This window comes from Neomonachus schauinslandi, chromosome 6 (genome assembly GCF_002201575.2).
Source record: "Neomonachus schauinslandi chromosome 6, ASM220157v2, whole genome shotgun sequence".
Taxonomy (NCBI): Eukaryota; Metazoa; Chordata; class Mammalia; order Carnivora; family Phocidae; genus Neomonachus; species Neomonachus schauinslandi.
Window position 1 is genome coordinate 118947127 of NC_058408.1, and position 21772 is coordinate 118968898.

At 43.9% G+C, this 21772-nt stretch overlaps 1 protein-coding gene across 1 annotated transcript; it reads right to left on the reverse strand.

Moving 5' to 3' along the window:
- Window positions 1-8230, reverse strand: ANKRD1 (ankyrin repeat domain 1). Its single transcript, XM_021700144.1, has 9 exons — window positions 8142-8230; window positions 7310-7489; window positions 6295-6432; window positions 6059-6166; window positions 4729-4827; window positions 3241-3339; window positions 2897-2995; window positions 2660-2758; window positions 1-111 (listed from the first exon to the last, which is right to left on the reverse strand). Exons 1-9 carry the CDS (start codon window positions 8166-8168, stop codon window positions 1-3), a joined length of 960 nt encoding a protein of 319 aa, XP_021555819.1. The 5' UTR covers window positions 8169-8230.
- Between the last annotated feature and the right edge of the window lie 13542 nt (window positions 8231-21772).

Below are 21772 nucleotides of genomic sequence, written 5' to 3' on the forward strand. Positions count from 1 at the left end.
TTAGAAGGAGGCTATGCGAGAGGTTTTGTAGGAGTTCTCCTTGAGGCTGTCGAATATTGCCTTGGTTCCATTCTGCCAGTGCAGCACCAGATCCACTGGGGTCTTCCCAGCCTAATCAAAATACATGAGGAAATTTGACTTCCAGATGGGAGGCATCTATAAATTCTACACATCTTGCGTGCGTGCGTGTGTGTGTGTGTTTAATGAGGTAATGGATAGGTGTATGTTATTGAACTGTTTTAGGCTTTCCACTATGAGTGATTTGCAGTTTATATTCAAATCAGCCCCTCAGTGTTTCTCATAGGAATGCTTTTGGCATTTCAGATTAGCAATGTTTCTGTTTGTTCCCCGCCCTGTGGGACTGTCCCAGGTATTGGTAAAAAAAAAAAAAAAAAAAATCCCTAGTCCCTAGACAGTAAATGGCAAGAGCATTCCAAGTCATTTTGAAATTCAAAAAATGCCTCTCTACATCTCTGGTATCCTGCAGAAGAGGCATGGGGAGAGAGTGGTCAAGAACCAGTTCCTATCAGTTTGGAAAATGACTCCTGATTGATAAAGCCTGTTGGTAAACGAGCTGCATGGACACCTTGGCTGAAGTCCTCAGGTGCTGTGCAGAACTATTACTGCTCCGAGGGGTGGAGTTTTCACACTGGGATCTCCTGGGAAATTTCATTTTTCTTGGAGGGGACATCAACGATGTGTAAATAATTTTTGAGACCAAAATGCTTTTCCCCTTATGCATAGGTCTCAAGACATTTACAAAAATGAATACCATGTCACCTCTCAATTCTTGTCTTTAAATATGGACAGTCTTACATTTTTCCACCCCTATTCATTTGGAAGTCTCTTTAACTCAGAGACTGCAACCTGGCAGCTTTGAGATGCAAATCAGCCTAGAGACCTGTTTGGTTTGGGCCCAAACAGAGGTTAGATTTTTTAAAAGTTGGAGTTAATTGGCAACAGTTGGAAATTAGGAGATTTCCCAAGTGAATTTGTGAACGCTCTGAAAAAATCAGAAGAGTTGGCCGGCAGGACACCTGTGGCTTCCCAGAGCAACAATGGTTTGGGGTGGGGAAGAGCCACCACCTCTAGAAGCTACGCACACAGAGCCCTGCAGCCACCATGTACGTAATTTAGGTGATCTGCCTGGCCTCTGTGCTTATTTGAATTAGTGGCCCTGTAACCATTTTGGAACTTCCTACCTCTATAGTGTGTTCCTTGAGAAACACTCATTGGTACACATGATGACAGAGCTTGAGACAACAACAGAATAATGTACTGTTGCGTTGTTTACAGTTCCCTTCAAGATGGTGTCCAATGGCTTAGTGGTCTGTTGGGGACTATCCAGCCATTGGATCAATGACATTAATAGTCCCAGGACCCTTATGCTGGGGTCTAACTGATAATTCAAAGCCATGAGCCCCATTGGTATATTTTGGGCTATTCTTCCATGAATTCCTTCAGCTCCTCTCTATTAAAATTTATCTCCTGATTTTCTGGCTACTTACACAGTCTCCCCAAATCTGTATGCTATTTCTCTCTGCTGGCAGTATCTCACTGCCTGAAAGCAATTGTCATATTTTCTGCAGTTTTGGAGATTTCATTAAATCTACTCTTTTTCTGCTGATTAAATTATTAGACAAGACCATCCTAATATGCAGGATGAGGGGATCCGACTATTAACGCTTTCCCATTCAAGCAGCCTCTATTTATTGCTTCTAACCTTTGTTCCTATCATCAAGACAGTTTTGTGGGGTTTTTTTATGGTAAAATATTCCTCTCAGTCTCATAGTAACACAGTAAGGGGAAGAAATTATTCACAATAGAAGATGACTGGGGTTTTCTTTTCCTTCTTCGTAAAGTGATCCTCTACCAAATCTTTCAAATTATTTCTTTGGGAATTTATATCCACTCCTCCCAGTGATATTTTTAAAGCTTATATTAGATGATGTTTGTCTGGGAATTGGGACCATGAGGAAAAGTTGGCTCTCTTCCCTGGCTTGCAGATGAAGCTAAATTAACACGTACTTGTAGAAGGGACTTATACGAGCATTTTCAGGGCCTAAATATAGGAAATTATTTTGAGGATATGCAGATAAACCAAAGTGGAGAATGGATAGAAATTATCTCAAAAAATACAGGCAAAATCATGGCTAGCCCTGGAAGGAAGTGGTAGCACGTCCTGCTGTTCTAAGGAGGGGAGGACTACTCAGAATTACTCGGATTCGATATTGATTAATTTCAGTTCATTGGCTCTCAGCCCCATTGACCGCTGTGGAATTTTATCCCTTCGGGAATGGTGCCTGTCTTTATTCCTGACAACCCCAGGCCTTGCTCAGCCAGGGGTGGCCAGGGAAGACTGTGCTTAGGTTTGTGAAGGTGAGCGATTTGACCATCTCGTATTTTCACACCCAAATCTTAAAAGAATCACCGGACACTGTGATTGTGTCATGATGCCTCCCCATCTCTGACCAGGTGACCCGAGTCCTTGCCAAGGACTAGCAATGTCACTAAGGGAATGGACAGGGGCATTTGGAGCATCACAAGACCGCCCCCAACCCGGAAATCCTACCACTATGGGAGCATTTTCAAGTATAGGAGATATGCTTTTGTGCATCAGAAAGCCAGCAAGCGGGGGCTGCTTGTTTCAGGTACTTACACAATTCTTGATGTTGAGGTCAGCCCCATACATAATCAGGAGTCTGATCATCTTGTAACGGTTCAGCCTCACGGCATCATGCAGAGGGGTATCTCCTTCCTAGAGAAGCAGAGACCACAGGCTAAAGCGCGGCCTGAGGTCAGGAAGTGGGTCCCACAAGAGTACCGGGCTTGGGGAGTGATTCCAGATAAATGAGGGCAGGAGCTGCGGGAGGTGGGACTTTGCCCAGGGACTCACTCGGTCTTTGGCATTGAGGTCGGCCTCACAGGCGATGAGATGCTCCGCACACTCGTAGTGCCCGGTCCTCACAGCCACGTGCAGCGCCGTGCTGAGCAACTGGGAAATTGAAGAACGCAACTGATTTGCGGGGCTCGGCGACAGAGGCTGTCCCAGACCCCAAGGCATGTGTGAGAGGACAAGTGGCCACTATGGTGCCCCACACAGCATGAGCTTCCAGCTGACCCAAATGGTGAGGTGGCTTTTGGAGAGGAGGGGGGAGGAGAGGAGGAAGCGGGGGAGGGGGGAGAAAAAGCGGGGAAGGGGGAGAGAAGGGGAGAAGGGAGAAGAGGAGAAATAAATACCTTATCCCGAGCACTGATTTTTGCTCCTTTATTCAGTAGCAATTTTAAGACATCCAGGTTTCCTCCACGGCTTGCCCAGTGGAGGGCTGTGGATTCAAGCTATACCAGAAGGAAAAAGGACATGATTTAATGTAAAGAACTGGTCAGAGGAGTTGGTACTTGGTTCCTGAGACCCAGGAACACCAGATTTGCTAGGGCGTCCACGGTAGCAGCGGGCTGTCCCCCTCCGGACGACAACTACAATGACCGAGAACTACAATTCATTGAGAATTTCTGCATGCCGACAAGGTACTTCGCAATTCCGATGGATTGGTCCTCCTAGCAATGTTATGAGGTAGGTGTGACCGTGCTCGTTTGGCAGATGAGAAAAACAAGTCTCCAAAATAGTCAAGTTTCTTGCCCAGGGAAGCACAGCTAGTAAGTATCAGAATAGATATTCAAACCCACATCTGCCTGGAACTTTTAGCCACTTTTGCCAAATATACTCAGAAGTTCTAGACAAATGCATTTTAAAATTCTGGCAGAATAAAAGTAGTCCCTTCCAAGAGATTTTAATCTGGATCTGTCACCTCTTCCTGTGTCCCTGTGGTTTTTTTCCTCATCTCTTGCTTGTTCTCTGCTGTCATTTGGGCTGGCACAGCCTCTGTCCCTCAAGTGCACTCGTGGTCACCGCACACTGCCCTCTTAGGAGGTGCCCTCTTCCCCACTCTGGCATATTCCTGGCCTTCTGAATCACACACTCATGAATGTTAGTGTCTTTTCATGCAAACTTTGGGGCTTTTTAAATTGCTTTCTTGTGTGTTTATCTTCAGGGTTCAATTTTGTTCAAATTCTTTGGACTTTTTAAATATCCCTCTTCTGCTTTGCTATAAAGTCAAATTGAGCTGCATTTAAATAAATAAAGCATTTTCCCAGCTCAATCTTCAGTCCATAAAATACGCTGTATGCTGGTATTTGTAGAACTCACAGTAGCTGAATTATTGAGGTCTGAATAGCAGCTACTTTCCATGGATGCAGTTCATTCCGTATGCAGTTTAGCCCCTGATCTCACTGATGGCATCTATCAGATAAGGTGCACAGCTAGAGAATTCTGACACATCTCTGGCAGCTAAGGGGCCACGAGCAGACTGCCGTGTTTAATGGAAGGACAGGGATGCTGAGAGGCAGGGGCTGACTGTATTACTTCTCAGTGATGCTACTGACTTGATACTGACCCAACTCTCTGATGAGGATATTGGATTGCGAGCAGTGGCTTTCACTTCCCTCTCTTCCCTGGAACACTCCTCTCCTCTTCAGTATGTATGGAAAATACTTTCCACATGACCTAGCCACATCTCCTAACTTCCCTCTGTATGGAGAAATGAGCTTTCCCCTAGTTCTCTCAGATCAATTTTCAATCCAATCAGCCCCATTTTTCATCGTAGGCTTTCTCAAGCCTCATATAGTCTACTTGTTTTGGCTCATTCCCAAACAAAGAAATATATTTACCATATCACGGAATTCGATCTGGGCTCCAGCTTCCATTAACTTCTCCACAATTGCCAAATGTCCTTCTAAGCATGCTCTGTGAAGAGCTGTCCGTTTATACTGTCAGAAGAGAGATTTAAAAAGAGAGAGAGAGATAGCGATGCATATAAAAATGAGCATAAATCCTTTCTAAGAGGTATGAAACTGAGGACCCCGATGACCTCACTGGTAGAAACTCGAGTGCTTCTTTTGAATTAGAAATGTCAAATTTACTAAAATTGCAGAACTAGAACAGTGATCCTGCAACTGAGGTTTGAGTTTCCTGCAGGTACATTTCTTAAGTGCTCAGAGGTCTATATGGAGGGATGTGAACTTCAAGTTCACAACTACCTCAACGCTGACATTTCCCTTTCTGGAATTTTGTGTCCTCGTGGTTTGTGTAGAATTTGCCATGCAGATCAGACGGTTTTCTCCCACCTGGAACTATTGCTAGGTTGAATATCCAAAAGTATTCAATTCGTTTTTAGAGGATGGGGGACTCATTTTTAGTTCAACTTCAGAAATGATTCTCCATTCAGTTCAGGGGGGAATGGATACAAAAAAGATTAGTGTTTCTGGTAAGAAGGCTTCCTATGAATGGATTAATAGACTATTTGGCCTAGAACAGCTGTTGGCATTATTCACTCCAGTGAATAATTTACAGACAAGGAAACAGGTCTAGAAAATGCAAATTAGCTGCTAAAATCAAATAGCCAAGTAGTGATAGACCCATCACTTGAACTCAAGTCCACAGAGTCCCTGTGTAGTGCTGATGTGTTTAGGCCAATCAAGGATGATGCTCTTGAGGCGCCTGGGTGGCTCAGTCAGTTAAGCGTCTCCCTTCAGCTCAGGTCATGATCCCGGGGTCCTGGGATCGATCGAGCCCCACGTCGGATTCCCTGCTCAGCCCCTCCCCCTGCTTGTGCTTACTCTCACTCTGTCTGTCTCAAATAAATAAAATCTTTAAAAAAAAAAAAAAAAGGGATGACGCCATTATGTATCTCTCTAAAAGGGACTTGTTGGTCCTGACTTATTAAAAATCTATCCCAAGAATATAAAAAGTTAAAGACAAACTGAAAAATCAGCCAGAAGGGTATGAGAATGCAGAAAATGATGCAATCCACGGCACGAATCCAGCCTCTTTTTTCTGGACCACTGCACTATCCTAATACTCTAGTGGCATCTGGGACAACAGCTGGAGAGACTGTTTCAGGTGGATTGATTTTTGGCACCATGTTAGCAAGGCTGAAGTTAAGCATAAGAAACACAGAATTAATGAGCTGGATTTTGCAGTGCTTTGTAGAAGACTTACCTCATCACAGACATCTGGATTGTTCTTGTCTGACAAGAATTTTTCTACTACTGGCAGTTTATTCTCCAGGGCAGCCTTCAGGAACCTAGGCACATCCACAGGTTCTATCTAAAGCCAGAAGAACAGCGTGAGAGCTACCGTGAGCTTTCCGACATCCGATCAAACCCTCCGCAGGTATTTATTCCCCGGCAGCATAATACCAGACATGTAATACTACCAAAGCAAACAGTCCTTACAATGATTTCAGGTTCAGGTTCCTTTACAGCTGGAACTTTAGTCTTCCTGTATTTTTTCCTTTTCTTCAGTTGAATGATGACTTCAAGGTCTTCTAAATTTTCAAGCTTTGATCTTTGTTCTAGTTTTTTCTTCTTGAGCTAAAAAAAAATTCCGTATTTCAAAATATGGTGACAGGCATTCTGGTTGTGTCTAAACAAAATCTGCAAGGTCTGAGATAAGTATGTGAACAGGTGGAGCAAAAAAGTGGAAAAAAAAAAACCCTTTAAAACTCATCTTCGACTTTGACTTAGTGACTTCTTATTCAAGTATTTGGGGGTCTACTTTTTTAGCTAATTGCCTTCATCTTCACTTCTCCTGCTTGTAGCATCAGCTTTTGACTCATTGGAGATAGGATGTAGTCTGTAAGTGATGATCATGTAATCATTTCCATAAACAAATCCTGGATTTCTGTCGAATTTTTTATTTAACTCAAAAGAATCCAACAATAAGCGTTAAGCTCTGAAATATCAATGCCAGTCTCTTTCCGGCAGCCTACAAAGCAGGGCTCATGAAGTAGACTTTCCTGGGACTACTACTAGCTAATGCATGTTTTATCTGCGATTAGTAAGGAATGAAAATTCACATGGCACCATGGAATTTGTCAACGCAGATAGTGAACACAGCCAAAGCCATGTTATTGAGAAAAAGAGGTCTCTCTTGTTTTGGACTAACTAGACGGTGTATGACATCAGAAATTCACTGGTCATGTTTCTCTTTCCAAGTCTTTAAATCAGAACATGGTCATAGAACATTCAGTCATTGATTCAGAATCCAGAGGTCATAGTCTTGCTGAAGAATTAGTTCCTACAACCTGTCTTATAGAAGTTGCCTCTTTATGGGTTTGAATTTGGCAAAGAAACACCTTTGGAATGGTTGCATTTATTTTGTTTCTCTCTTTTCTCCTTCCTGCCTGGCACCCCTTTCTCCTACCCCATTCCCGACTTCCCACTAGTGGATTCCATGGAAGGCCCTTACCTCCGCCTCTCGCTCTTTCTCAATTTTCCACTGTTCCTCCCTCAGGCTCAGCGAGTGGGCTGGAAGTGTCTTCAGGTCCTCTTGCTTCTCTAACGTAACAGCAGCTTCATACTGCCCATCTCTGAAATCCTCAGGTAGGAACTCCCCAGTCGCCCCACTGCCATTCTTCTTCCCTGTGACCTGGGAGGAAAGAAAATTGTAGGGTCGGTAGTAGCAGGGCCTGTCCTGGGATCATTCTCCAGAGAGGATGCTGCAGGGGAGCCCCGGTCCTCCCTGCCTGATGACAGCCACCTCTGTGCACTGTGCTCTCAGATCCCAGGCTGGGATGGGCTGCTGCAATATTCCAGGATTACCATCAGACCACGGTCCTCCTCTCTTGGTTAAGCAAGGCTGAGGTCAGGTTGATATGTTTAAATGTACTTTTAATCCACCTAATCACATTTCGCCTAGGAAAACTGCAACCCCTCCATGATTATTTAAAATTCTTCCATTTCAGGTACTTTCGATGACTCTTGACCTTGAATCATAAAAGTTTCCAGACATCTATTCTTGCCATAGAACTTCTTCCCTAAGGCATCCTCATAACTACATGGGAATCCACGCTTTAGTAAGAAAACCAAAGGAGAAGATAATAAATAGGAAATACAGAGAAAATTCATCACGGCCAGCTTCATTTTTCCAATTTCACCTATTTCATCACTTAAGCCAACCATGTTCCATATACGACATCAGAGTACCTGCGCATTATGCCTGAAGAAGGACATTTCAGTGTTCAAATAAAAATCAAGACTAAACCGGTTTTCCCGGCAAAACAGTAACGGGTCTTACGTACCAACTCTTCCACCTTCATCACCATCATGTCGGCCTGAGGTTGGTTGTCTGTGTGTTTTCTCCTGTGGAATGAGTGCCTCAAGTCAGCCCTGCGGAGCCCTCCACACAGGTCGGCTTATATAGCTAGGGCCGGGTGAGGTAATCTCCCAACCTGGGAACCCAAGTAACACCCCTGCCCCCACCAGCGGCCAACTCAGAGGCAGGTGAATTTTCATTCCAGACTCAGTGTCTGGGAAGCAGCCGAGGGAGGGGCTGACAAGTAACCCCACTGAATATGTGAATCAGGAAGAAATGTGAGATGGCCATTCCTTTGGCGGTGACTACACCGCTCAGCAATGCGAGTCATCCTATTTATCGAGAAGCCAGGGGACAGCTGTCTGTTGAGATTGCACCACAGCACTGCTCCTTTTCCTTCTCTGTCAGCTTTCACATGACTAGCCCTATCAGGAAAATGTAAATGCCCTGCATATCACACTGCCAGTAATATCTGGCTGATAACCAGACTTATCAACACTTCACTTGGGGGAAGTGTTGCTTCAGGACATCGTATTCCTGTCGGTAAACAGTCTGAGAGGAAAGGATCCGGGTCCTAATGGCCCTGTCTATATCTGTTTGGAATTCTCTGGAGTGATGTCTAGGGCTAAAAAGGCCCCATGACATGCCACCTTACCATCATTATAAGAAATTGAAAGCATTCAGTAATGCACTTTTATTTTATGGTGTCACTGGCCATAATTAGCACCTGACGTGCTTACTGTCCTCTAAAATGGCATACTTACTAGGGCCTTTTTGGTGCAAATGGTGCCCAGCAAGATTAGAGGAGATCAGTTATTAGCAGTGGCATGATGCTGATTGGGTCATAGAGCCAAAGTTCTCAGGCTATCGGTAAAACGCTCAGCTGTGGGAGCTTGTCAAAAATGCAGATCCCCTGGCCCCACTCCAGGGCATTCTGAATCCATTTATGGTGGGTCCTAGGAATCTGTATTTTTCAAAGCACCCACATAATTCTGATGCATTGAGGTTTGAGACACATTGTTAGAGAGGCAGAGAGCTTTGCTCTGGGTAGGGGTGAAGAATACCCCTGTTTCTTATTCTGAGGTGTTAAATTAGATAAAAATATTTAGGTCTTTTTACAGTTCAAGAAGAGGCTGGGATTGTACCTTCAAAGGCCACTTAAAACCTTAGTTTTTTCAGTAAGAGAAACAAGGAGAGAATGAGAGAAAGGAAGTATTTATGGATAGGAGTGTTCATATATTATGTTGAATTTCTGTATCTGTAACCCCTCAGACTTACTTGCCCACCAACATGGCTGCCATCCTTTTCTCCCCTTGAACATCAACCCATGGATGTCTTCTGGAACCATCAGAATGAGACACTGACTGCCAAAGAGAAAACACTGGTAGAGAAGAACCCTCTTTTTTTTTTTTTTTTAAGATTTTAATTATTTATTCATGAGAGATAGAGAGAGAGAGGCAGAGGGAGAAGCAGGCTTCCCACGGAGCAGGGAGCCCGATGCGGCACTTGATCCCAGGACCCTGGAATCATGACCTGAGCCGAAGGCAGACACTTAACCATCTGAGCCACCCAGGCGCCCGAGAAGAACCCTCTTAATAACTCCTGTATCTGTCCTGGTCTCCTACTGTTCTTTCCTAAGAGGGGTTTTACTTAAAGGAAATCTCCTGGTGTTTTGTTTGTTTGTTTGTTTGTTTTGAGGCAGACACAGCTATTATGTCTTCCTTGGTTTCTCCATCCAAGTGAGAAATGGCCATTGTAGCTTTTCCTACCATTTCTCAGAGTTTTTAGTTCCAGACTTGACCCAAACTGAGGATAACATTAAGAGATATCTTGGGGAAGGGTCACAGGCTAAGAGTGTTGAATATGGAATCCCACAGCCGTCAGTACCCTCAAAGTTCAAGCAAGACCAACGCTTTCATTTTAGAGGGTGGTGAGGCACAGAAACATTAAGTAACTTGCTGCAGATACACAGCTGGTTGGTGGATACTAGGTTGAAGGGTTTTGATTCCATCCAACAGAAGCAGAGGATCACTGAGCTCAGAGCAGATTTTCAAGGGCAGCTCATACCTAGACGCACTCAGGGCCCAACCAAAACTGATAAAAGGCTCTTCAGTGTTCAGATCACCTCAAAAAATGCAAGCAGAAGTATGTGGAATAGCGGTGCATCAAGCCCTAGTCTTCCTCTAGTTTTCCTCTCAAACCTGGCTGATTCTGTATGGGAGGCTCCAGGAAGTCTTTACAGAGGATGACAGTTGAGGACAGTTCATGGAATGGGCTGAACTGAGAGAAAGGAGCGAGCTGGGCAGGTCGTCCATTATTCTCACGTCAGCAAAATCCCTGCTGGGCCTCTCCGATCTACTGTCCCCATGTTGGGCCAGTTGGCGTGATAACACAGGACAGGATTTGCTCTTCAAAAAGCGGTTCTAGATGCATTTAGCTCCCTAACAACACATAAGACAAAACTGTATTTTCAAATCATTCTTATCAAAATTGAGAACAGAACTTCTCAACCAGAGGCAAGTTCTTTGTCTCTTGTTTTTTTTAAAAAAAACTTCCTTCCTATAAAAGTTCACCTCGTGGGGGAAGTTCTGAAACGTGTATATTTGTCTGGATCATATTCTCAAACTAGGCACCACCCTGCCTTACCAAGAGGAATTGAGAGACACAAGCTCCCAGCTGGTTCTACCATTATTTAGCAACCCAGCGTCAGCCATCGATGGACAGAATGAGCAGGGAAATGGTTCCTGGGCTTTGTCCTAGTTACCTCATGGGACTTTCACCCAGTTTCCACAGGATTTATGCATTTCAGGGGGACCAGAATCAGAAGCCTGTTTCCAGCCGGAGAGAGTGAGAGGCGAAGGAGCAGAGCCCATGGTGCTTACTACCGTCCCCCGAGTTCCAAAGATGGGCCCAGACACCACCCCAGTAATTGTGCCACAGCTCCACTCCAAAGACGATTTCGTCTTTCCAAATCTGGCGACATTCTACTTCTACTGTACTTCATTGTGCTTCTACTAAGGTATTTCTTTCTTATTATATTTTCTTAACTACGTAAGTAGTCAATGCATGTCATTGTTGAAAAGTAAAACAACACAGAATGTTGCTTATTTGCAATCTTACCAAGTGTTGATTCGATACTTGATTTTTTTCACCTGATAACGTGTCTTAGCGCTCATCTTCTACCAGCACAAACCAATCTCTTTCATTATTTTATTTTATTTTATTTTTTTATTTTTTTAAAGATTTTATTTATTTATTTGACAGAGAGAGACACAGTGAGAGAGGGAACACAAGTGGGGGAGAGGGAGAAGCAGGCTTCCGGCTGAGCAGGGAGCCCGACGTGGGGCTCGATCCCAGGACCCCGGGATCATGACCTGAGCCGAAGGCAGACCCTTAACGACTGAGCCACCCAGGCACCCCTCTTTCATTATTTTAATCAGCCACGTGGATTTCCATGTGTGGACAGACCATGGCTTATTTAGCCACTCTCCCATCTAGGGATATGTAGGCTGTTTTTCAAAACAGTCACTTTTATTTGCTACAATCAAAGACATTTTATAGCACATAAAATTTTATTGTTATTAACACTCCTTGTCCTTAGAACACCCACCTTGATACTAAAAGGAATGACTCCAAGGACTGTAGCCAGATTCTGACTCAGAAGACACCTTGTTCCCCTGTTGTACTTATAATTGCTCATTTTGCCATCCCTCTTAATAGCATTCCCAGAGCCAGCAGCTACTCACCTCCCTTGGCTCAGAGAAGTGGCTGACTTTGCCTGACTGGGAATCCAAATATCCTTACAGCCAAGCCATGGCTCAGTTACACACTTGAAAATGCCAAAGGCAGGTCATAAAATGAAGCAAACAAGGGTCAAGGTTGTTTCTCCACCCCCACCAACCAGGAATGGAATCACCTGGATTTGCAAAGCTGAACACACTGGGGACACATTTGAGCAGGGTGGTATCTGCCTTCATCTCCTCTCAAAGGACAAAGGTAAGACTAAATTCCTCTTCTACCCAGGGCTCTGGGTACAAAGTGCACGCACCCTGCTTATAAGCAACAGGGCGTAACTTCCTTTTTGCGGGTATCGGCGGCCCCCAGAGGGAGAGGTAGGTGAGGGCTGTAGGTCTCACCTCCACACCTTATAGCAGGTGCCTTGTTATAGTAAATTACATGTCTCAACCCAAATTCTGCACGTATGAACCCATGTCAGCCAAGAGGCACACACGGCCACGTGGACTGTTCTATAAACTCAAGGAAACCGGCCCCGTTTTAGGCCCTCATACAACAAACAGCAATAAAAGCTTCAGCTGAGGCAAATGAAACCGCATCCTAGCAGCAAATGTCAGCTCATTTTCTGGTCTAATCAGATGACAGAATGTTCCATGTATGGCCCAACACAAGATCTGACAAAGTCCTTGTACTCACTATAGGGCCCAGGACTCCCAAGGGCATAACAAAATGTCTGACACATAGTAGGGCTAAATATCTAGCTAACACCTGGCAGTATTGGTAGATGTTTTTCTCACCACACTGCATATCTTGAATCCTCCTTTCAAGGACAAACAATATGTAATATTGCTAATGCTAATTAACAAAGAATTCTTTAGTACTAATAAGAGATAAAGATGGTTAGAGGGCTTGTGGTAGCCTCTTCTGGAACATGCACGGCTGATAGGCTCTTCTAAATCCTGACTAACCCCAACAAGTGCATTGCGCCAGTTAGGGTACCTCAGATGTGAACATTTCCCAGGGCCGTTAGGAAGGCAGGGCTGGGTGCATCTTAGAATTGGCTATGAAGATTTTAAAAGATGCTAATACTCCAGCCTCACTTTAGGTAAATGAAATCTGGGTCTTTGCTCTAAGTTCCAGGTATTGGCATTCAAAAGAATTCTCCAGTTGATTCTAATTTCCACCCAGCTTTGAGAATACCAGCATAGGATATAGATTTAAGTGAATATGTATGTAAATAAATGTACATGTATTCTTGAAGGTAGAGGAGGCAGTCAAGCTATCCTTATGCCAGCTTCTGAATTTTGGCTGTTAAAGATTCTGCCTTTACTAAGATTATGGAAAATACACACACACACACACACTTTATTCAATATTTATTTGGCCTTATTATGTGTCAGCCATTTTTATAGAGCTGAGATACACCAAAGCTCACAGCAGACAAATTCTCCTGCCCTCATGGAGTTTTTGCAGTTTTACTGAAGTATTTAAAGGCAACTGCAGACAACAGAACATGCTGCTTCTGCCACAAAGCCAAGGAGGGTCAGGGAAGTGTGTAAGCACGAAGGGTGTGGGATGAGGAAACAGGGAGCCTGGCTTTTAATCCTGGCCCTGCCCTGTGTCTAGTTGAGCAAGTCCTCTCACCTCTTAGGATCTCAAATCCTCCTGTTACCAAAGGAGAGTTTTGAACGAAATGATCTCTGGGGCCCTAAAACTTTATTGAGGTCTTCAAACCACTGAATCAAAAGGTAGAAATGAACATTCATGACTGCTGCATTATATGCAGATGGCAGAGTTGATTCTCCAAAGCCTCTAAAAGAGGAAATGGTCCATAAAGCCTTCACTAGCCCAGTCATTTTAAAGACACACCCCCATTTGATAAACATGAAAATTTCACACCTTCTGTTAACAGGAATAGAAATGTCAAGAGGAACTTGGGGCCAAAACTAAATCAAAGCAATAGCCATTTTGAAAATGCTTTTCCAAACTCCCCCAGACCTTAGAGATCTCTGCCTAAATTCTTGCCTTTGCTGGAATCCATATAGAAAAAGGACTGATAAATGAACAGGAAGGGCTGTCAGAGACTTTATATTACAAAGTCTTATTTCTCCAGGGCACCTGGGTGGCTCAGTTGGTTAAGCGTCTGCCTTCGGCTCAGGTCATGATCCCAGGGTCCTGGGATCGAGCCTCACATTGGGCTCCCTGCTCCACGGGGAGTCTGCTTCTCCCTCTCCCACTCCCCCTGCTTGTGTTCCCTCTCTCGCTGTGTCTCTCTGTCAAATACATTAAAAAAAAAAAAAAGAAAGAAAAAAAAAAGTCTTATTTCTCCAAACAGTGGGTTCTTTTTTAGGCCCCTGCATTAATTTCCATAGTCTTAGTAAGGCAGAGCCTTTAACAACCAACATTCTGAGCTGATGATAAGGATGAGGGGACTGTCTCTTACTACGGGAAGAATGGGTGTGCAGGAGAATCAGCTAATGTGAATGCATAACGATTCCCCTTCCTGCCCCTAAATTTTCTGAAAAGCTGAACTTACTTCATAAGATGAAATTTCACTAAATGCACAGCAGGATGGTGGAGAGTTTGCATTGAAGCGGTTTTGAAAAAAAAAAAAAGGTCCAATTGTCATAGTAACGCTCTGAAAAGATTTTGATGCAACTTTGGAATTACTTCACATCCAATTATATAGGACATCCACTTGGGGTAAGAGATAAGTGCTTCTGTGACTGCAAACATAGAAGGGAAATCCATTTAACCTTTTTAGCCAATTTATTAAAGCAGGGAAAAATTATTTTTTAAATGCAATTTCTGACCTCGGGTAAAGAGTATTGGAAAAAGTGTCTTGGTGTAGTTTGGAGTTTCCTAATAAAAAAAAAAAGTGCTGCAAGACATCTTATGTATGGGTTCTTTGGGAAGCAGAGAAATTTAGTAAAAATCAGTAAAATCACTGAGCGGTCACTGAGTCATTGGCCATTAGGAAGGGCCAGGCTGAGGCAGGCAGGACCCTTCCACTTGAAAGCCTAAAACCTCCCTTTGTACACATCCCGATACTTAAAATCTCAATGCAACATCATTTCTTATGGTTCACCTAAATCTTGGCAGTTTAGTCTGTTTATCACATTCTAGCTTCAGAAAAGACCATCACCAACAAAAACATCCATTAAGCACACTTTACAATGCGTCTTACTAGATCAAGGGAGACAGAGCTGAAAGATGAAGTTCCTGCCACTAAAATCCTCCTGGAACTACCCCTTTTCCACTGGTTCAAAACCCTTTTTATAACTAGGTATTTTCGAGTTCTTTTGAATATTGAATTTTGGCATGTAGAAAAGCCTTCAAGATTGTCTAGTCCAGGCCCCTAATTAAACACCTTGGAGCAAGTGACACCTGAAGAGGTCAGGTGGCTCGTCCCAAATCACATGCAGGGTCGGGGTACAAATCCAGGTCTCCCTACTTCTAGGCCCATCCTCCATCCCCAGATGAAAAGTATTTTTCTTCACAAAGATATGCTAGCTGATACGTGGTGCTCCATTCCCTTCAAAGTAAATGCCCACATATGTAATATTTCTTGTTTTCTATCTCTGCTTATACAGAGGGTTATAGATCTATCACTTTAAATATATATATATAGGCTCTCATTCCTTGGAGAAATTGGTGATTCCAGGTTTGGGACAAGGAAGGTACAAGATGAGCTTAGATATTCTGTGGCAGAAAGCAAGCAGGTACTCATGACTAATGTAGGATTTGCCAAAGGAGCAGCTGTAAGGGGCTCCTGCTCTCCAAATTTGGGATATGTTGAGTGTCAAAAAGAATAATGATGGTAACTTAGGAATGAAACAATCTATTGGGTCCTTAGTGATACTCAATAAATAAATAATATAAATACGGGGCACCTGCGTGGCTTAGTTGGTTGAGCCTCCGGCTCTTGGTTTCTGCTCAGGTCATGCCTGATGCCGTGGTTGGTGAGATCTGGTTCCATGCTCAGTGGGGAGTCTGCTGGAAGATTCTCTCTCTCTCTGCCCCCCCCCATACTTATGTGCCCTCTCTTTCTCTCTCTCTCACTCTCTCTCTAAAATAAATAAATCTTAAAAAAAACCTTATAAAGTTTATAAGAAAATAAATAGTATAAATATATAAACAAGTAAATAGAGAAAGGAAGGGAAAGGGAAACTCTTCTTTATAGAAGAATGCCAGCTAAGTAATGTAGAGAGAAGGCTAAAATTAGAAAGTTCATCCCAGTAAAATAATTGACCCAAGCAAAACTCATCGATGAGTGCTGAAACTATTTTATGAAAGGTCTCTGGGCATCAGGATATTCTCATAGTACTAAAGGATCACACAGAGATTATTTATTAAATAATAAGGGTAAAAAGCACCTTTAAAATGGAGAGACCCGGTGCCACCACTTTCATGAGCGACCAAACTTATTGTCGAAAGAAGTGCTAGGGCAGGGGCGCCTGGGTGGCTCAGATGGTTAAGCGTCTGCCTTCGGCTCAGGTCATGATTCCAGGGTCCTGGATCGAGTCCCGCATCGGGCTCCCTGCTGGGTGGGGAGCCTGCTTCTCCCTCTGCCTCTGCCTCTCTCTCTCTGACTCTCATGAATAAATAAATAAAACATTTAAAAAGAAAGAAAGAAAGAAGCGCTAGGGCTCAGGGCTCTATTCCAGTGGATTCTATTTTCCATCTAGAGTTGAGAATACCATCCTAGGGTTGAGATTTATGTGAATATGTATGTAAATATACATGTATATGTATTTTTGAGGTTGTAGTGAACAATTAAGCCATCCTTGTCAGAACCTCAGAATTGTGACTGTAAGACTTTGGGAAAAAATACATCTTATATGCAAATTATTCATTCAATGTTTATTTAGCCTCTTCCTGCGGGACAACCTGACATTACGTATTTCCTAAAGGGTTGCAATAAGAAGTGCACACCAGCATTTATGAAATGTTCTTACCACAAATCATTAGCCTGAATCCAATCATGAGGCAACATTCAGACAAATCCAGAACGTCGGACCTTCAACAAAACAACCAGTTGGGCTCTTCAAATAGGTCAATGACTTGAAAAGCCAAACAAAAAAAGAATCAGCTTTTCTAGATTAAAAGAAACTTAAAGGGACATAACAATCAAGCAAAATGCATGAACTTTGGTTGGATCCCGTAATTTAAAAAACAAAAACCATAAAATACATTTGGGGAACAATTAAAGAAATTTGAATCCAGCTTGTATTTTAAACACTATTAATGATAGTTTTCTCATGTGCAGTAATGGTTTCGAGGTAATGGAGGAGGATGTCCTTATTATATATTCTGCATTATTTAGGGGTGAGATGTCATGATACCTGCTTTAGAATGATTCAAAAAAAACTGTGTGTGTATATGTATCTAGAGAGAAAAGGCTGAGAAAAAAAAAAAGAGCACAACTATAAAATATTAACAACTGGCTCTGGGTGAAGAGTATAAGGGTTCTCACCGACTGCTGTTCTTACCATTTTTCTGTACCTTTTCAAATTTGAAGATAAAGACAACTTCTTAGTAAAATAGGAACCCTAGAACATAAGCTCCGTAAAGCAAGGGATGTTTGCCTGTTTGTCTCACTGATCGAAGCCAGGCACTTAGAGCCGGGCCCGGGAACACAGTAGGCACTCGGTGAACCTGTGTCTGGTGTGAAGCGAACACGAAGAAGGCGGTGGGCTTGGCGTCCGAGGGAGGGCACGGCAGCGGGGAGCAGGCTGCCTGCGGGCGTGGCGCCCTGCCCGCCTGTTTGCAGACCTGGGCCCCCGCGGCCCGAGCCCTCGGCCTGCATCCGCCTCTGAGCCGCCGGCCGGGCGGCAGGTTGGGGCAAGCGTCGCGCAGCCAGAATGGCTCACCCGTGACCCGCTTGCCCGCCCCCCGCCGCTGTCCCCTGGAAATGGCAAAGCGCTGTTTCTGGTGAGCGGATAAAGATGCGGCCGCCGTCCGCGCACACCTGCTCAGGCACACCCCGTGGATCCAGGGGGGAACCTGAACCCTTGTCGAACCTCTGCGAGGTCCCAGAGCTCCCCCCCACCCCCACGCAAACGCTGAAATGGAAAGTCTTCCGGGAAGGTGGCAGCTGACTTCTTTCTTCATTTACTCTCCTTTCCTGCCACCAAAACAGTGTATTGCTTTCAAAAGATGAGTTTTCTAACATTTGACCGGCGGATGACTTCTAGCTTCATTTCCAAATTCTGGGGTTGACTATGTACTAATGGCTAAAATATGAATAAAAAATGGCCCCAGAGGTTAGTGGAGAAGGAGAGTCCCTGTGGGTGGTGAGGGACTCAGGTGGGCAACAGACACTGTGAGTGGCTCAGCCCAAGGCCAGCCGCCTAAAGATTTCTTTCCTTCCTTCCTTCCTTCCTTCCTTCCTTCCTTCCTTCCTTCCTTCCTTCCTTCCTTCCTTCCTTCCTTCCTCTTTTCTCTCGCCCCCGAGCCACCTCAAAAACTACAGGGACTGAAACTAAAGGCAGGTGAAGTTCCGAGGACCCCAGCCTTCATCTTCCGTGCCACCTGGTAAGTGGAACCATGCCCTTCCTAATAAGTGACTCTTTCAGAAAGAGGTCCAGACACTTTTAACTAGAAACAACCCCCCCCCCCACACACACACACAACCCCAGGCATGTCATCCCTTTCCTATGTCAACCTGCAAGGGAGGTGACCTTACCTCTCCCCCTTAGAAGGAGCCTGGCAGGGTTTTCTAAACTGAATTCACATAAGAAAGGGAAGAGCCTCTTTGGAAAAACCGACTCTTCTGCTGCCAACACAAGCAGACCTTTTAGGGAGGAGGGAAACTGTAACCCCTCCAAGATCTTTGCTCTCCTTCTGAGCCCAGGCTCTCAGGTTTCACAAAGGAATTTATAGAGCAGACTGACGCCTCTGGGATTGGAATCAGCTCAGGACTAAGAGGAGAGCCCTGAAGCGGGCTAGGCACCCTTCTCTGCTTTGTGCGGGCTGGGGATTGTTTACCAGGGGATGAAAATGTCATCTCACTGAAAAGGAATGTTTGGCAAGGAAATGACCTCTGGAGGCACAACCCAATTGCTCTCTGGGGACTCAGTTTTGGTTAGTAACAGATCAGAACGACCAACCTGGACAAAGCCCTACTGGGTAGGGCAGGGGAGGGGGCTGAGGCTTACGGGAGCTTTGTGATGCTTAAAGCAACTCCTGCCTTCAAAGGACAGCTGTCCTCTTTTCTAGGTAAGTTATGTACCACAAATGAAGGAAAAGGGGGAAAAAATGAGAGGTTAGAAAGCACTTAGGGAGAAATAAAAGGGATGTTTGACCTGTTGGTGTACGTGTTCCCTACTTAGCTCAGAGCTTGACCTAGGTCTTCTCAAACCCGTGGTTAGGGGGCACCAGATGGTGTGGGGTGAGTAGCTCTGGGGGCTGACATCTACACTTGAATGAAGCAGAGATGATGTCCTTCCTTATTTGGTGGCTCTAGAAGTCACATTCCTTCCTCATCTCTCTTTCCACGGGGACCCCGCCCTGGTCAGCAGAAGCCCCAGCCATTCAGCAACCCCCACCCTGGCACCATCTTATCGCTGAGTCTTCACTGTGGAATTCTGAGGCCCACCCCAGTGCTCTGGATGGGCTTCAACCCATGGCCTGTCACTTGGCTTCTCTTGTGATGACAAGCAGATAACATAGCTCACGTGCCTTTTCCTTTTCCTGCACACCAACCAGAGCCCAGCTCTGAAAAGGAAACGCACCACAAACCAAGAGAGATGGAATTTTATTTTTATAGAGACATTGTTAAGACATTGCAGTAAGCCTAGAATTATGGAAAGTGCTTCTCCATGTTGCTCCAGTGTACCTCTTCAATCACCGTAAGATTTTTACAGATGGGGAAATTAGTGGGGACAGAGGTTAATTAAATAGCCAGAGTCACATAGCAAGCATGTATGTGTGTGTGTTAGAGGGTGGGGAGCAGGCAAGTTCCAAGCCCAGGCTGACTCCATGTCCAGAGCACCTTTATTGTAGTTAAATCCCATCAGAACTAAGCATGTCCTGATGGCAGTCACTGTCAAGAAGATTTGCCAAGTTCGGGTATCATTAACTTCAAGACAAATATCCCTTCTTCAAGGCATGGTATCAAAAGGTACATTTCAATATGCATCAACATCACTGTGGTTACAACCACAAGTCAAATGCAATGGACAAAGTCTCTATATCTGAGAAACAACAAGAAAGCAGAGAAAATATTTGCAAAAACACATCAGTAAATGAATGGATATAAATATGAAACAAAGTGGCAGGATATATGTCCAAATTGATAAATACAAATGAGTTAAATGCCTCTTTTAAAAGGCAAATACTCTTATATGGGGTGAAACAATACAAAGCAAGCTATCAGCTATTTATAAGAGACACACTTATGCCAGAATGAGATTGAGAGGATGAAAATAAAGGGGTGGACAAAGGGATCCCATGTAAATGCTACGAAAGTATGCAGAAGGGGCAATATTAGTACCAGACGCAAGAAATTTGAAGCAAAAAGCACCAAATGGGAGAGAGACGAACATCCAAAAAGAAGTTCTACCAATAATTAATGTTAATGCAGTCAACAACATAGCATTGGAAACATCAAAAGACCAAATCTGTGTACTCAGGCATGCTAAAAACAGGTACATATAATAAAAAAGTACTGTTTGGACCCGATAGAAACCTGCTGTCTCTTCCAATGGATAGATTGTCTGCAATGTATTTAAGGCAGGGAGCTTAAGCTCAGACTTCCAGATTGGAAAGATACAAAGTATTTCAGGGAGATTATTTATGCTGTATGAGTATTTTACGTCAGGAAAGCATTATGACAAATAGACCATGAAAATCACACCACATCTTAAGGAAAAACAAAAAGCCACAGAAGATTCTTGGAGTGTCTCTTCAGGAAATCCTCAAGCACTCAAGGCCTTTGCCAGTTAGGGTAATGTGTTCATAAATTTCCCCTAACAAACTCATTCCAGCATCAGAAAATGACAAATCAATCAAACTTTAGAGGATTGATAGCTAAACTCTTCCAGGGCTGTGGGCATGAATCCAGGAAAGGAAATTATGCCAAAATATTGAACCCCTTCCTGCCAAAAATGGAAAGAAAGACAGAAAGAAAACCAGTTACTTCAATTCACGTCTACCACGTTTTGGGCAAAAGAGTGAGCATTTGCTTAGAGCTTCTCACAGGTGAGATGAAATTCCTAGCAAAAGTGTGGAACTGAAGCAGTCAATTCTTAAACAAATCTCATCTTCTCCAGCAGGGTGTGGGGGGGCCAAGAAGCTAATGAGGAGAAAGGTTGTCCACAGGATTCTAAATGATTTCTTGTGAAGGGATGAAAATTGAGTTGATATTGAAGGAAAACCTAAGAAGTAGTACATGCTAATCGAGAGTTTATTTATTCTGATAAGTGCAAATTAGACAACGAATTGGTTAGAGATGCTGATAGTTTTCCAAGAGAAGAGGACTTTTTCTTCCAGATCCTGTGTCAGGTACCTGGGTGAGATCCTTACACCTGAAGGGGATTTGATGTACTTGAGGTCACTAGTACTTTACGTTCTACATCCACACTCTGTGGGAACATGGACTGGAGACCCTACTAGGTCATTGACCAGCAAGGTTGGCTGGTGTGTGAAAGGGTTAGCAACATAAACACACACACACACACACATACATATATGTAACAGATGTATATACCTCTATATATTAACTGCAGAGAGAGAGAGAGAGAGAGAGAGAAAGAGAGAGTGTAACTTGGGTCTCTTCCTGCCTCTTCTTCATTCCTTGTATCCTCTTTTCTCTTTCTCCTCTCCAGTCCAACACTCTGCTTCATTTCCTGTGTGTCTGCCAGTAGGTAGGTCTTGTCT